Below are 16637 nucleotides of genomic sequence, written 5' to 3'. Positions count from 1 at the left end.
TAGAAAATGTTTTTATTGTAGAATTGTATTGCTTTAAACTGTTTTATTGTATGCTGTACATCGCCCAGAGTGGCTGGGTGACCAGCCAGATGGGCAATAAATAAATTTAAAAAAAAAGAAAAACAGACACTAATTGGTTTGCACTTGGAAGGGACAGGAAACACAGGGGGACAAGGAAATTAGCTCCCATATTAACCTGATAGTGGACAGGATCGCTGTAAGGAAGGTGTGATTTAGTTACTTCCAAAGGCAATAAGCCAAACAGTGGACAATCACAGCTTTGGTAAAGTGCTTTACAATCTTTAGGGAATTAGTGCTTTAAAATCTGCTATTTCCATGAGGGGGATCTCTGTAAATTCTGATGTGTGCATTCAGGGGACAAGCCTCATTGAGCATGATGGGGGTTACTTCTGAGTTGACACTAATTGGTTTGTGCTGGGAAATGCAGGGGACAGGAAACACCCCTTGACTGGGGTCATGGTGAAAGGCACACCCCTGGGCAGAGCTAGCATACTCGAGGTAAATGCAGGGGTTGCGGTACACAACAACTATACCGCAGAGAACCCAACTTAAGGAAAAGAATTGGACTTCAAGCAATCTCAGGAAATCCGTTTTTTTCCCTGATAAGCTCTGGGATGGCTGCTGGATGACCATGACATCATATATCCCTAATGGCCTCAACATGCAGCCAGCTCAGAGTAAATTGCTGGTGGAGATATCCCCCAGTACAGAAAGAGAGCACTGAAGAGCCCTCTGCAAGCCTGGTGCCAAATTGCTGCCACTGCTCACTTACTTTATTAGGAGCTGCCAGAGAGAAACCATGTCAGACAAATAAGTACTTCTAGTAATACAGGTGCTTCTCCTGTATTTGTATATGCACGTCAATAGTGCACAATAGGTAAGTGACTCCAGTCTGGAGCTGCTACTTTTGCACTTGGCTTTGTTTGGTGGGTCTCAGGGTTCTAGTAAACACACAAAGTAGCCTGAAGTCTGGCTACCCTGGATCCAGACGGTTTCACTGAGCTCATAAGATAAAGATGCTGAGGGATTGAGCCTGAGCTCTTCCCTGAGCTGATGGCTGATAGCAGGAGAAAGAAATCAGGTTAGAACTTTGTGGTTTGAAAATCCTTCCTTGGCAATGGTGCTGGGCACATTTTCTTGCTCATGTATTGGTAAGATAGATTTGGAAAATATCAGTGTTTTACATTTCATTGTACTTTTTTTCCTTGTAAAATGAAGCAAATATCTTTCTGTTGCAATTAACTTTAGGTAACTGTAGTGAACAGGTGCAGGCAGCGAAGAAAGATACTCCAATGCTGAAAAGTGCAAGCAAAGTGGACCTTTTTGATGACCCTCGATATATCAATACTCAAAACTTACAAACCACACTTTCTACTACCAGCAGCCTCACACCACTCCAGACCCGTGGAAGTCCAGGTCATCATTCAAGTACGTTCATATCCCTGCAATATATTCCTTGGAGCTTTGAAAGAAATGTGAATGCTTGTAAAAGGTTTTTGGAACCGTACTAAGCATCTGTTCCTGCTGTCTCAAGACAAGCAGTGCCAAGTTTAGAAATAATATTAACAGGCAGGGGAAACAGAGGACCGTTAACCAAATGATCTTCTACACAAGCTCTGCTCTAAATGTCTTCCTGGGGGGAGGTAAGTTATTTATCAGTAAAGGAGAGGGCCTTTTCTGTGGAGGCACCACAACTTTGGAACAATATTCGTAAAGACATATGTCTGATGCCAACATTACATTACAAATAACAAATAAAAACAAATATTTTCTATTTATAATTTAATGCAATTCTTTATCATGACATTTTATTTTATTTTGGAATAAAGTTAACCAAAAAAGGCAACAAAAAGAACATACATAATGATAAATCCAGATCATAAAAGAAACAAAGGAATTCACTAGTTATAATTATTAGTCTATAACAAATATGCTTATGGAAAAACTACAGTAAAACGACCCAAGTAGAAGCTCAATACCTAAAGCAAGTGTAAAAATCCAATTTATACAACATATAAAAGAAGAATGTGCGAGTGTATGTCATTTTGTGTGTGTGTCTGTGTATGTGTGTGTTAGTCAGAAAAAAATATAGGCAACTGTATTTGTTTTATTTATTTATTAAATTTATTAATCGCCCATCTGACTGGTCACCCAGCCACTCTGGGCGATGTACAACCCACCATAAAACAATTTAAAACAATAAAATTTTACCATAATTTTTTTTTTTTAAATACCCTAACCCACCCCAAATGCCTGCCTGAACAACCACGTTTTTAATGCACGACGGAAGCTCATTAAAGAGGAGGCATGACGGAGTTCCGTAGGGAGGGAGTTCCACAGAGTGGGGGCCACCACAGAGAAGGCTCTCTCCCTCGTCCCCACCAGTCTAGCTGTCCTGGCTGATGGGACAGAGAGAAGGCCATCCGAGGCTGATCTTGTTAAGCGGCCTGTCTGGTGTTGCTGGAGGCGCTCCTTAAGATAGGCTGGGCCGGAACCATATAGGGTTTTAAAGGTCAAAACCAACACCTTGAATTTGGCCCGGAAAACAACTGGTAACCAGTGCAACTCCTTCAGCACTGGAGTGATGTGATCTCGCCGGCGGCTCCCTTTAATCAGGCGAGCCGCCGCGTTCTGTACCAGCTGCAGCTTCCGAACCGTCTTCAAGGGTAACCCCACGTAGAGCGCATTACAGTAGTCTAAACGAGAGGAGACCAGGGCATGTACTACCAATGGGAGCAGATGGTCGGGAAGGAAGGGGCGCAGCCGCCGTATCAGATGGAGTTGATACAGTGCTGTCTGGCTCACAGCTGACACCTGAGCCTCCATGGACAGCTGGGAGTCCAAAATGACCCCCAGGCTGCGGACCTGGTCTTTCAAGGGTAGCCGTACCCCATTCAACACCAGGTCAACATCCCCCAACCTCCTCTTGTCTCCCACCAAAAGTAACTCGGTCTTGTCAGGGTTGAGCTTCAGCTTATTCCTCCCCATCCAGCCACTCACCGTCTCCAGACATTTGGACAGGGATTCTATGGCCAACCTTGGTAAAGATTTGAATGAGAGGTAGAGCTGCGTGTCATCCGCATATTGATGACACTGCACCCCAAACCTCCTGATGATAGCCCCCAGTGGCTTCACATAGATGTTAAATAGCATCGGGGAGAGGATGGAACCCTGTGGCACCCCACAAGTAAGTGGCCACGGGTCCAAAACCTCCTCTCCCAGTGCTACCCTCTGGTACCTGCCGGAGAGGAAGGACCGGAACCACCGCAATACAGTGTCTCCAATGCCCAACCCCTCCAGATGGTCCAGGAGGATACCGTGGTCAACGGTATCAAAAGCCGCTGAGAGATCGAGGAGAACAAGGAAGGAGCATTCACCCCTATCCAGAGCCCTCCTCATATCATCCACCAAGGCGACCAAGGCTGTTTCTGTCCCATGCCCAGGCCTGAAGCCCGACTGAAATGGGTCTAGATAATCAGTTTCTTCCAAGTGTGCCTTCAACTGCACCGCCACCACCCGCTCAATCACCTTGCCCAAAAATGGCAGATTTGAGACTGGGCGAAAGTTGTTCAGAACTTGAGGATCCAAGGAGGGCTTCTTTAAGAGCGGTCTTATCACTGCCTCCTTGAGGGCTGATGGCATCACTCCCTCCTCAAGGGAGGCGTTCACCACTGCCTTGATCCCCTCACCCAGTCTCTCTCTGCAGCTCATAATGAGCCAAGATGGGCAAGGATCAAGGAAGCAGGTGGTCGGCCGTACAGATGAAAGCACCTTGTCCACTTCATCAGGAGGAAGAAGCTGGAACCGATCCCACAAAACCGGTTTGCCACAGGCCGCCTCTTGCTCACTAACTGTATCCATAGTGTGCAGAGTAACACACCTAATCTGATCAATTTTATCTGCAAAGTGCCTTGCCAAAGCCTCACAGGAGGCCTTAGAATGCTCCAGTGGTTCCGGAGCCACAGGACCAACCAGGCTCCGGACCACTTGGAACAGCCTCCTGGGGCAGCACTCTGCAGACGCGATGGAGGCAGCATAATATTCCTTTTTTGCTGCCTTCACCACCACGTGATAGGCTGAAGATATAGCTCTAGCCCGTGTCTGATCGTCTTTGGAGCGAGACTTCCGCCACCGGCGCTCTAGCCGTCTCACCTCCTGTTTCAGAGCTCGTAACCGCGGATTGAACCATGGTGCAGTCCGAGCCCTGTTCAGGGGGAGAGGGCATTTCGGAGCCACCCGATCTAATGCCCCAGTAATTGCGGCATTCCAGCCACCCACCAGGGTCTCGACCGAGTGGCCGTTGGCATGCCCCAGAGAATCCCCAAGCGCGTTCAGGAATCCATTTGGATCCATAAGACGCCTGGGGCGGACCATTTTAATGGGTCTTCCACCCCTGCGGAGGGGTTGTGGAACCGAGAAGTCCAACATCACCAGATAGTGATCTGACCATGACAAGGGGGTGGTGGATATACCCCCGACTTCCAGATCACTCCCCGCTTCTCTAGAAACAAACACAAGGTCTAGTGCATGACCGGCTACATGGGTGGGCCCAGTTAGAATATGGTGCAGCTCCCAGGAGGCCATGGTCTCCATGAAGTCCTGAGGTGCTCCTGTGAGGATGGCCTCCGAATGTATGTTGAAGTCCCCCAACACCAGTAAGTGAGGGGACTGTACACGCACATCAGAGACCACCTCAAGCACCTCGGCCAGGGAGTCAGTCGTGCAGCGGGGTGGACGGTACATGAGCAGAATCCCCAGACTGCCCTTCGGGCCCAACCTCCAGTACATGCACTCAACAACCTTGGTCTCCCGGAGAGGGGGTCTGGTGAAGACCAAGGACTCTCGGTAGATAACAGCCACTCCCCCTCCCCGATCCCCAGCCCTCGGCTGCTGTGCATACGAAAATCCAGCTGGACACATGGCTGCAAGGGTTGGAGCAGCAGCCTTGGCCAGCCAGGTCTCCGTAATACATGCCAGGTCTGCACCCTCATCCAGGATCATGTCATGGATGAGGGAGGTTTTCTGGGTAACAGACCTGGCATTGCAGAGCAGCAAACGAAGGCCAGAAGATGGGGTCACGCCTCCCCCAGCCATCCTTTGGCTCTGGACAGGCCCGGAGCAGGGGACAGATACTACACATCTCTCCCTTTTTCCCCTTAGCTGGCATGGCCTGCCCCTAGCGCTCCGCCAGCGCCTGCCGCCCAGCCTCGGTATGTTCTGGCCCCCAACACTCCCCCCACTGCCTCCATCAGGTGGACACATGCCCCCTCGCTCCCGCCTATCAGGCAGGCTACCCACCCCTAAAAACACAACAAAATCCCCCCCAACAAAATAAAACAAACAAACAAAACAATTAAAATCCCCTTAAAAATGCCAGGCAGGAGTCCACAGGGAAGGCCTGGTGGCGGTGGTAGCGGCGACGGTGGCAGCAGGCCCAGCGGCGGCAAGCACGCCTCTTCCCTGGTGGTGGTGGTGGTGGTGGCTTCTCCTGCAGGCCCTGGCTCTCCCAGGCCACCTCAGCCAGCCAGCTTATGTAGCCCCTCCAGGGAGGGGCAGGTGGAGCAGCACAGCTGGCTCGGTACCTGGGGGCCTGGTCCTGCAGGGACTGGCGGTCTGCCAGGCAGAAGTCCACAAGGAAGGCCTGGTGGTGGTGGCAGCGGCGGTGGCAGCAGGCCCAGCGGCGGCAGCAGCAGGCCCAGCGGCGGCAAGCACACCTCTTCCCCGGTGGTGGTGGCTTCTCCTGCAGGCCCTGGCTCTGGAATTTGATCGAAACTTTGGTTGGAATTTGATCGAAACTTTGAGGAGCTTCAACATAGGAAACCAGTGGAAACCATGGTGCCATAATATCTTTTTTAAAAGTAGGATTCCTTGCTTGCTGGACTTGCTGAGTAAGTTTATACATAGTCATAGGGAGCAATCCTATCCAGATGCCCATCAGCCTCCAAACTTGGAGGCTGATGGGCGTCCAATGCAGAGCAGGAGGACCATGGAGGTGATTGGCACCTCTGTGCTTCTCCCACTCTGCATTTTTGCTAGATGGGCATTTTTGCCCATCTAGCTAGGGCTCTGTGGAGGGGGAGGGAAGAAGGCTGGGGATCGCTTGTATCCCCACTTCCCCAATCCCCTCCCCTCCCCTCCCCTCCCACAGAACCCCTTTCCCTTCTCTCCGAGGTCGCTTTCTCTCCACACTGGCTGTGAGGGGGAGAGGAGCTCGGACTCCTGGGTCTGAGTTCGGAGTGCTGTCTTCCTCGGATCCAGGAATCTGAACTATCCTATAGCCCCTAGGCAGTGTCTAGGGCCCACAGGATTGCTGTCATACTCTCCCAAATTTTATCAACCCACCACTCTTTAGTCAGTTGCTTTGGAGACTTCCAATTACACACTATACATGACTTGGTAGCTGTATACAATTGCTTAAGAAGGTCTTTAGGCAGGAATCCAGCATCATTCAGTTCAAAAATTCCTTATAAAATAGATTTGGTTATTTATTTAACATATTTATATTTCAAGGAAGCAAATTTCGGCTAAAAATTAGGAAAAACATCCTAACGGTAAGAACTATTTGACAGCGGAACAGACTGTCTTAGGAGGTGGTGGGCTCTCCTTCACTGGAGGCATTTAAGCAGAGGCTGGACGGCCGTCTGTCAGGGATGCTGCAGCTGCATTCTTCAGGGGGTTGGATTTGATGACCTCCAAGATCCCTTCCAATTCTATGACTGCCAACTGATGGCAGTTTTACAAAGCGTGGTGGACTAGGTGTACCCTGTCCTGACTCAAGCATGCACTCCTTAACACAGACAAGTGATGCCTTCACTACTAAAGGGTCCTAAGTAATAATTATATTTTTTTTAATTTGTCCAATAACGAAAATTCTCTCTGCTTTGTAAATTTGAAATACATCACTGAATTATGGAGACTGTAGTTAATAATAATTAAAAGAAACAAGCAAGACTGACGTTAACTCAGCCCGGATTTTAGATCATGTTTGTACTGCGGGGATAGGCAACCTTTTAGGCCCATGGGCACACTTGGAGATTTAAGAAACCGTGCTGGACACAACCATAAAATGGCTGGGCGTGGCTAGGCATAAAGGACAAGTAACCTGTCTAGAGGCATTCATGGAAAATTAAGGGTGCAATCCTATGCATGTTTAGACAGAAAAACGCCCTACAACTCCCGGCATTCCCCAGCCAGCCATGCTAGGAGTTGTAGGACTTTTTCTGTCTAAACGTAAGAACATAAGAAGAGCCCTGCTGGATCAGACCAAGGGTCCATCTAGTCCAGCATTCCGTTCACGTGGTGGCCAAACAGCTGTAGACCAGGAACCCACAAACACGAGGTTTGCACTCTAAGATGGCAACAGCTAAAACTCCCACTTCACTTTGAAGCAAACATAGCTGCCAGTAAGAAAACTTAAAGTAACTATTTTTAAATAAAAATTGAGGAGTAGGATGTCTGTGTGGGCACCAAGGAAAGTGTCTGGGGGCACACTGGGGACTGTGTGCTCCACGTTGCCTATCTTACCCCAGCAGTTATTAATTTTATGTCATCAGTGGTGGTTTCAGGTGCTGCATAATGCGGATCACTATATATTCTCTTCCTTTTCATTTCAGAATCACCGGAAGCTATTGAACAGAACCTTTCCAACAACATGGCAGGTCTTGGAGGCATCACAGGCGCAAAACAACAGATGTGGAATGAAGAATGCTATCATGGAAAGTTAACCAGGAAAGCAGCTGAGAGCCTCTTAGTGAACGATGGGGATTTTTTGGTGCGGGAAAGTGTAACGTCACCTGGCCAGTATGTTCTGAGCGGGCTGCAAGGGGGACAAGCAAAACATCTGTTGTTGGTGGATCCTGAAGGCAAGGTAGGAACCATTAATGACCAGGGTCTAGTAATAACAACAAGAGGGCCTGGGAGCTGCCCAAGGATACGAAGTATTGATGCTGGCTCTGGAGAGGACCTTTGTGTCCTGCTTTGACTGTAGCAAACTCTGAGTGCAGTGAAGTCAGGAAACCTTCAAGCCTACAGTTGGCAATCCAATGGGGCTCAGACTACAACAAAGGTGGTCTACATCCACACAGAAGTCAGAACACAGGCAGGCAGGCAGGCAAGAGGATCAGGCAACAGCAGGAGTGGTCACAGTAACAAGCAAGAGGTCAGACACAGTAAGTCAGTCAGGTATGTTACACAGTCTAGAAGCAGGGCCGTCAGGCAGTCCAAAAGGTCAGGAAACAGCATCAGTTGCAGCGCACGGTTCAGGAGGCAAGGTACAGGACAGAGGCGGGATGGACCAAGTTGCTCCAACCCTGGCTGGGTTTCTAGTGAAGGCTTTTAAGCCCAAAGCCTGCTGGACCCCACGAAGAGCTCAGCTGTAGTAATCAGAATTCCCTTTCCAGAGCCCTATTCCTGAGGAAGTACTTTCTCCCGAGGAGACCTTTTCTGGAGGCAAGCACTCCTTCTCACAGGAGCCCTACTAGCCTGTCACTAGTAAAAAGCATTTCAGCCTTTTAGAATGGGGGAAAAGCTGGAAACTACCCAGTGATGGGGGGAAAGTGGGTGGGGTCAGGGGAAGGGGGCATGCCTGAGGTTTGCACCCCTGCTCTATACTGTGGGTCATTAATAGCAACTGTATAATACCTACCATCACCTGTATTCATCCGGTTGATAGACTGGATTTCTACACCACTTTATCAGCTCACAAAGGATAATTTATAATTGAAAACTAATGATGACTTATTTAATTTTTTGCTGCCTTTTCCAGGTTAGAACCAAAGATCACATATTTGATAGTGTGGATCATCTTATTCGCTACCACATGGAAAATAAATTGCCAATCATCTCCTCTGGAAGTGAATTAAATCTGAGCCAGCCCGTGAGGAAAGGGACTGGGCACCTGCAATACAACAAATAATTATCTTGGCTCCCGTCATCTTCAAGACAATTCCTTCCCCCCCCCCCAAAAAAAAAAACCTCCAGTGACTATTCTGAAACTTGGTTCCAACGAATCCGGCTCTACAAAGAATAGATGGCGCCTCTAGATGCTGTTACGGAAGACTTCTTTGTATGTGCGTGTGCTTGTGTGTCTACATATGCTGATGTGTTTGTCTGTTTACATCTATACAGTTCCATCTCTGATCAGCTAGAACAGTTTTACCTTAGCAAAATGAAACCCCAGAGAGTGAGAGCTTGGGGAGGAAGCATACACCCAAGTCACTAAAAGATTTTTAGAATCAGTAAGCAATGTAAAAGCACAATCAAACCTGCAAAAGCAAAACTGACTTGAAGAAACTGCTGGGATGTTAGTATGTGCCTTTAATCAAGAAGTTATGAGGAAGTAGTATTTCTACTGGACTATTTTTTGAGTTGATACATTAATTTGTGTAGGTCTAAGAACTGATTGCCAAAAAATAACCCCCAGATCAATTTAAATAGGACAGACAGACAACTTTTCATTATGACATTGTTCTTTCTTTGATGCCTATACTTCAAAACTCACTTTCCTCATTAATGATTATCATCCATCTTGGTGAAATGTACTATGCTTAGGAGAAAGACCATAGTTTAAGAAGAATTCCCTACAAAACTCAATAAAGCTATAATTAGTTGTTAGCATCAATATTACCATCCCTCCATCTCTCTTTTTTGCCTAACTATAGGTTGCTCATTTTTTTTAATAATTGTGCAATGTTTGCAAAATTTAAATATGTAAATTAAGTATAATTTTAAAACAGAAGTTGACAGAAGTACATTTAGGTTTGCCAACATTTTTCTAGCCCTGCCCCTATGCTTTTAACAGCAGTGTGGCATGTGTTATATGTATCTTTTATTGTTTAAGTGATGGATAAAGCTTTATCTACTACATTTATGCATGTACACACTACGGTAGAGCAGCTGGGCTAGAATAGATATAAAATAAAAATGATGGCAAGCCTAGTTAGATGCTAATATTTTGGGAAGTCTCAAAAATGATTTTACTAATATTGTCAACAAGCATCAGAAATAACGTTCAGTCCTTAAATTCAATTATATGTTTATAATACAGAAATGCTAAAGGAAACCAGTTACATATTATTTTGTAGGGGAAGTTCTTTTAAACCAATAACCTTTATTTTATTTTAAACTTTGCATGCTGGATATTTTTCTCCCCCTACCCCAATTTTGTGTGGTCTTGTCTGCTCCCTTAGATTTCATTTGTATCTAAACAATTAAGGATAGAAGTGTTTTATAAATAAATGAATATTCATGCTGCATTGTCTCTACCTGTTGTCAATCTGAAATATTCTGTAAGGGTGCAATCCTATGCATGTTTTCTGTCTAAACATGCATAGGATTGTGCCCTAAATTAACATATCCTGGAGCGATTCTGTAATTTATGTATAATAAAGAGAGAGGAGAGTGTTTGGAGTTCTGAAAAGAAGACTGCACTCTTAAGCACACTGACTGTAGAGTAAATCTTACTGAACTCAGTGATCATGTTTGCATGTCACTTTAAGCCAGGAATCCTGGCTTAATACACCATGATATGAATGAGCAGGATGCAAGCGCTCGCAGCCTGTTTGCTCCTTCCTTCATGCAAGTGAGTAAACAACCCAGGAATAGATAGCTTTGTGTGATGTCTAAACCCAGGATTATAGCTGAACCCTTGCAAAAAAAGCCAGGATTTGTAAGTGAACAACAAACACTAGTTTAAAGCTGGCTTATTACCCTGGCTTGGTTGGGTGCACTCAGTTATAAACTGGGGTTCAGAGTCACACGAACCTAAATCTTCCTGGCCTATTTCCCTGATCTCACAAAGTGGAAGCAAATGGGTTGCATGCACCAGCACTCTGCTCGTTCCATTCATTATGCCAGGATTCCAGGCTTAAAATGATGTGCGTACACCGTCAATGGAACTTACTTCTAAGTGCATATACTTAAGACCGCGCTGCACATTGTACTGGGTAGGGATGGAAGGCAGAGTTTTCTCAGGGTATCTTCCTTTTTATATACGAGCACAACACCACTAAAATTACATTTACAAGTTGGCAGAGCAATATAGACTGTGATTCTCCCCTAGGATTCCCACCTCTGGATATTTGAAAATCATAAATAGGGAATGAGTTTAGCTTTTAAAATTATGACATTTGACACCTGAAAATAAATTTTGTCCATGTGTATATGTTGTACATGTTTCGGTTTCTGTTCCTTTTCAACTCACTGCTTGTCGAATTTCCAAGCTTATGACTTAAACATTTTACCAAGAGTCTTGCAACCTGAGACAGCTTGTTGCTGACTGATGGCATGCAATAGTAGGCTTATTTGTAAGGGGATGTGGCGTGGTTCTGTGTTAAAAGGGAGGATACAGTAGAATGACAGTGAAATTCAGGGTGCTCTGGAGTCCAGCTACTCCACTGCCCTGCTCGCAACAGCCACCATGCTGTGGCCCGGGGGAGGACGAGACCTCAGGCCCATGACCAAATCCAGACCTCTGGGGTTCCCCAGATAGTCCTGCTCCCTTTCCTGCAACCATGAATCATTTGGTGGTTTCCCGTCTTTTGTGTAGTTTTCTTCCCCTTTCTAAAAGTTTGAAATGCCTCTTGTGAGGCTTAGTTACTAGCAGGAAGAGCTTCGGCTATTGGGCGGTATAGAAATGAAATAAATAAATAAATAAATAAAGCTGAAACATTCTCGTATTTTGGCCCTGTTCCTTTTGCCTCAGTCCTGCCTCCTTTGCCTTTAACCCCACCCACCACTGGAATATGGCTCCTGAGAGCTTCTCTAGAGTTGAATTCAGCCCTTGGGCTGAAAGAGGTTTCCCATCCCTGCTATGGCCACTGAGTATGCTCAGGGCTTCATCACACAAGGCTAGAAATCCTGCAGTTTACCAGAGCTTCTGCTTCTGGAGTCTTTGTGGGATTAGATCGGGTCCTTCCCACATGGCTTTAAAAAAACCCTGCTTGATAAGGTCTATGTGTTTCATTACAAAGCCACTAGGTGGTGCTGTTGTTTAATTTGCAATAAAGGGACTTTAAACAGTATACCCTCATTTACATCGACTCCATGGTGGGAGGAGGGAAAATGCCGGACTTTCATTGTCATGGAAAACAACACAGTAGAGCTCACAAAGAGTGGGAGGTGCCTTGGAGGAGGACTGGGTCATGTACAGGACCCGCAAACATCTGTGAGAATGCAATCTCCAAAGCAGGATAAAAGCCCCATGTGAAGGAGCCCTCAGTCCTCACTGGGCTGTTTTTGAGGGCACATTGTCAGGGTTGGATCGGAGCCCAGAGAGCCCCAAAGCAGTTCTGATTCTGAGGAAGAGAAAGAAACCATGGGAGAGGAACCCGCGCGCTGTTCAGAGGGGCAGCCAGGGGGAGAGTCCCTCCTGGTACACACTCCTGAGAGTGATAGTGACCCTGGCAGGGAGAGGGAGGAGCAACAGCAGTTTCTGGACGCCAGGCGCTGGCGCACCGTTAAGCACAAGATGGCAGGCGCTGAGAGGAGGCGCTCAGCCCACTTGGCACGACAGCAACAGTGGCGCCCCGATGCCCCACGGGAAAGGGGAGGACTCTGTCCTCCTAGCTCATAAGTACAGAGGTTTCCCGCCTTCCCCTCCAAATGGAGATCAACTGATTCCGAAGGTTAGAACCCCTGAGTAGGCAGCTCTCTTAAGTCTCACTCATAGGATCAAGCAATTAGCATCTGTAAGAGTCATTAGGTTGAATTGGAATAAAGCCTTGGAAAAGAGCCCTATTGTCTGCGTGTTGATTCTGGCTACCTGAGGATTTCAGAAGGCAGCAGGGGCGACCTCCTGACACACATGTGGTGTTCTCCTCAGTTGGCAGGTACATGGGTGAAGAGGGAGGAAATTGTAGCTTTTGCATACCATTGCCTACATAACAGCAGCCACAGGCAATAATACATTTATTATTATTGGCAGTGCCAAGTACATTAACACCAGCAGCAATTCAGGAAAGCATTGTCTCTATTCAATTGAACAGAGTAATATTTCATAATTAGTTCTAATTCAGAGGAGACTGCCTTATGCAGTAGGTCCCAGGTTTGATTTCCAGTGTCTCTAGGTCAGGTTGGAAAAACTGCCTGAAACCCTAGACAGCTGCTGCCAGTCAGTGTTGACAATACAGGGTGCAGATAGACCAATGGTCTAACTCAAGATAAGGCAGCTTCCTATGTTCCTAGTACTGTTTGCACCACCAGTGAAGGGGAACCTGAGGCATGCTAGCCAAATGTATCCAGCCAGATCTCCCCATTTGGCCTATGAGTCCTCCCCCGCTCTGCTGAGGACCCCAATCCCTCTGATAAAGGAGGGGGAGCTTTCTGCATTTGGAGCAGCAAGGCACCTGACCAGAGCCTCGACTGGGCTGCTCTTTCAATGTGCTTCTGATGCCTTGAAGCAGCAGCCCTGTCTCCTTTGCACACCCCTAGCACCTTTCTGATGAGTGAGCAAAGCCAGCTTCCAAGAGACCGGATGTCAGGGTGGAAACTGAGCCGATAGAGCCCCAGAGCAGTTCTGATTCTGAGGAGGAACAGCAATCCATGGGAGAGGAGCTCGCTCATCTCTCACAAACACACCAGCTGGCAGAGATTCCTCCTGCCAGCATTCCTGGGAGAGATAGTGACCCTGGCAGTGAGAGAGTGCTGGAGGGGGGCTTGCTGGACGCTCGGCGCAGACGCAGGGAGCGACGACAGGTGGAGGGCGCCAAAAGGAGGTGTACCGCTCGTTTGGCACTCAAACAACGGTCGCGTCCCAAGGACCCAAGGGAAAGAAGGAGGATCTCTCCATAGCCCATAAGTTCAGAGTCTTCCCGCAGTTCCCCTTCAAACGGGGACCAACTGCCTTACCTGGAGCTTAGGTTACTCTGCTTTCTTTCCCCAGTGCTGTTCCTTGCTTAGTCGCTAGTGATTAGTATCTGAAAGAGTCATAAAGTAATAAAGGAAAAAAGCCTCAGAAAGAATCCTTGTTGTCTGTGTCCTGAGTTGGCTATTAGAGGGGACTGCAAGAGGCAGCTAGGGTGCTCCTGACACCTGCTTTCCGACAGAGCCATTCAAGGCACTTCTAGCTACCTTGAGGTAGCAACCAAGCCTATTTCACTGGCCTCCAGGCCTCCCCCTAAACAAAGCTGTTCCATGTGCGTATATGTGAATTGGGTGTGATGATCTTTCTCTCTCTCTCTCTGTCTCTCCCTCACACACACACACACACACACACATATATGAATGATACATGTGTGTGAAAGATTTGGGTGTGTTCCGCGACAAGCATGTCCTGGAGGGAGAGGGGGCACATGCCCAACAGCTGGCATGCAGCGCCTGACATATTTGCCCAGCCAGAGCCAATGCAGCCCTCTGTCAGTGAAAAGTTTCCTACTCCTGGTCTACGTGGTCTCTCGGTTCACACAACAACGACCACCCATACTCAAGGTTGAGTGTGGGTTGTCATTAAACCATGGGTTGTTGTGTTGTGTTGTATGAACCCTCTCTCAACTGTCACCACCACCAGCCATTCCAGCAGGCTGTGCTGAGGGAGATGAAAGGGGGAATCAGAGCCATTCCACCAGCTCTGCTGAAAGCCTTCTTTCCCCCCTCTTCCCTTGGAAAGAGGAAACAAAGCCCTGTGAGGAGAGCCTGAAAGAACTGGGCATGTTTAGCCTTGAGAAGACTGAGGGGAAATATGATAGCGCTCTTCAAGTACTTGAAAGGTTGTCACAGAGAGGAAGGCCAGGATCTCTTCTCGATCATCCCAGAGTACAGGACACAGAATAACGGGCTCAAGTTACAGGAAGCCAGATTCCAGCTGAACATCAGGAAAACCTTCCTGACTGTTAGAGCAATATGACAATGGCACCCATGACCTAGGGAGGTGGTGGGCTCTCCCACACTGGAGGCGTTCAAGACGAGGCTGGACAGCCATCCGTCAGGGATGCTCTGGCTCAATTCCTGCATTGGGCAGGGTGTTGGACTCGATGGTCTTACAGGCCCCTTCCAGCCCTACTATTCTATGATCCCGTGATTCCTTGTGTGCCCTGTCTTTTAGATTGTAATTCTGTGGGCGGGGATCGTCTTTTGTTATTTATTATTTGTAGGCCGCTCTGGGCTTACCCTGCTTAAATAGATAAATGATAACTCTAAATAAAGAAATAATAAATGACAGATGGTAACAGGATGGCGAGCAAGTGAAATGAGGCCTTGAATTCAGTACAGGTGTTTTTTCTCCCGTTCTGAAATGCTGGAATAATTACATTGGGAGGAGAGCGGAGGAGCGCTCCTCCCGTCTCCCAACCCACCCTCAACTTCTCTGCAGACATCAAGCACCTTCCAACAGGTAACATCCATCCGAGCCATTGAACTGGGGAGTGTGAGCTGCAGCCCGTTGGCCCACCCACTGCTGACCCAATTGGCTAAGGCCTCCAGCCAATTGCCGAGGAGATCCCCCTTCCCGCCGCCATCCGGCGCCAGCTTTCAAACCGAGGAGAAAGCGCGGCGCAACCTAACTTCGGGGAGCGGGCGGGCGAAAATCCCGCCTCTTTGTCGACCGCCCGCTTCGCTGAGATCCGCGTCCGTGAAGGGATGTCTCTTTGCTGATTGGTTAGGTTTCCTTTCCATCATCCGTTGGCGAGTCCGTCGAAAGAAAGGAGGGGTAGGTTGTCACGCGGAAGGGAAAAAAGGGGTCGCGTTACGGGGGATGCGAGTCGCCGGGGAAAAGGTGAGGCGTCGGGCTTTGGGGGGGGGGTGTCGCTGCTTCCTGGTATGCGAGGACTGTGGGGGTGGGTGGGGGTCGCCGTCGCCCCCCTCGGTTAGATAGGAGCCTGGGCAGTGAAAAGGGCTGGGGGGAAGCGGCGGTTGTTGGGCGTCGCTATGGAAACGGGGCGCCTCAGGCCTAGACCTCGCAGTCGTTCTTGCTGTTCCCCTACGGAGCGCCCCCCCCTCTCCTACCAACCTTCGTTGTTGCCTCCCTGCCAGAGCCTGCAGATTTATTATTTTTTAAAGTTTAAAATAGGTATATCTTCTTCGCCGAGGATATTCCTCACTGCGGACTAGCGCCGCTCATTTTGTTCTTTTCATTTGTGGCCTTTCCGTACCGCCCAGTAACCGAAGCTCTGGGCGGTTAACAAAGATTAAAACCATTTAAATACGTTATAAAATCGATTTGCGTATAAGCAGGCAGCACCGAGACAAGAGGCGTATATCTATCTAAATAGTGCCACGAGCGCACTATAATTGTGCACATAATAGCGCACTATTATTCTTCACTGTGGTAAAGTGGAGCGCTTTAATCTTGAGCAAAAGTGTGCTTTTGTATCGCTGGCTTCGTGTGTTCAAAGGTGACCAAGTAGGCAGGTTACTAAGGGCACGATCCTATCGAGATAGGCGGCTGTCTCCAAACTCGGAGGCGACCGCTTATCCAGAGCAGGGCAGGAGAAGCACGGAGGGATCGTTCCCTCCGCGCTCCTCCTGCCCTGCTTTTTCGGCTAGACAGCCAATTGCGGCTGTCTAGCTGCGGGAGCGTGGAACAGGGAAGGAGGCTGTGGTACGACACATAGGGTGTGTCGTACAGGCAGCTACGCTCTCCCCGCCCCGGAACGCCCCCAGCCACGCCCCTTTCCGGCAGCTCC

The 16637-nt window shown here is 48.1% G+C and overlaps 2 protein-coding genes across 8 annotated transcripts in view; both read left to right on the top strand.

Annotated features, from left to right (window-relative positions):
- Positions 1 to 11695, top strand: part of SHC4 (SHC adaptor protein 4) — an 80773-nt gene extending 69078 nt beyond the window's left edge. For all 4 annotated transcript variants that reach the window (XM_084817129.1, XM_084817130.1, XM_084817132.1 and 1 more), the window contains 3 exons: positions 1270 to 1449; positions 7635 to 7888; positions 8786 to 11695. In XM_084817129.1, the coding sequence (XP_084673255.1) occupies positions 1270 to 1449; positions 7635 to 7888; positions 8786 to 8935 (584 nt within the window). In that variant the 3' untranslated portion in view covers positions 8936 to 11695. The remainder of the gene's footprint in view (positions 1 to 1269; positions 1450 to 7634; positions 7889 to 8785) is intronic.
- A 3950-nt stretch (positions 11696 to 15645) lies between these two features.
- CEP152 (centrosomal protein 152) overlaps positions 15646 to 16637 on the top strand; it is a 60696-nt gene continuing 59704 nt past the window's right edge. The window contains exon 1 of one of the 4 annotated variants that reach the window (XM_084817126.1): positions 15646 to 15661. Coding sequence is in view for 2 of the 4 variants with exons in the window: in XM_084817120.1 (XP_084673246.1) it covers positions 15707 to 15727 (21 nt within the window). In the remaining 2 variants the exon portion in view is untranslated. Of the gene's footprint in view, positions 15728 to 16637 lie in introns of all 4 variants that reach the window. The other 3 variants (XM_084817125.1, XM_084817120.1, XM_084817122.1) reach the window with 3 other exon arrangements.

This window comes from Heloderma suspectum, chromosome 11, assembly GCF_057233095.1.
Source record: "Heloderma suspectum isolate Gila_16-S chromosome 11, 16-S_ref, whole genome shotgun sequence".
In the NCBI taxonomy this organism is placed as follows: domain Eukaryota; kingdom Metazoa; phylum Chordata; class Lepidosauria; order Squamata; family Helodermatidae; genus Heloderma; species Heloderma suspectum.
The sequence above is the reverse complement of the archived record's forward strand: the minus strand, read 5'-3'. Positions and strand labels throughout refer to the sequence as shown.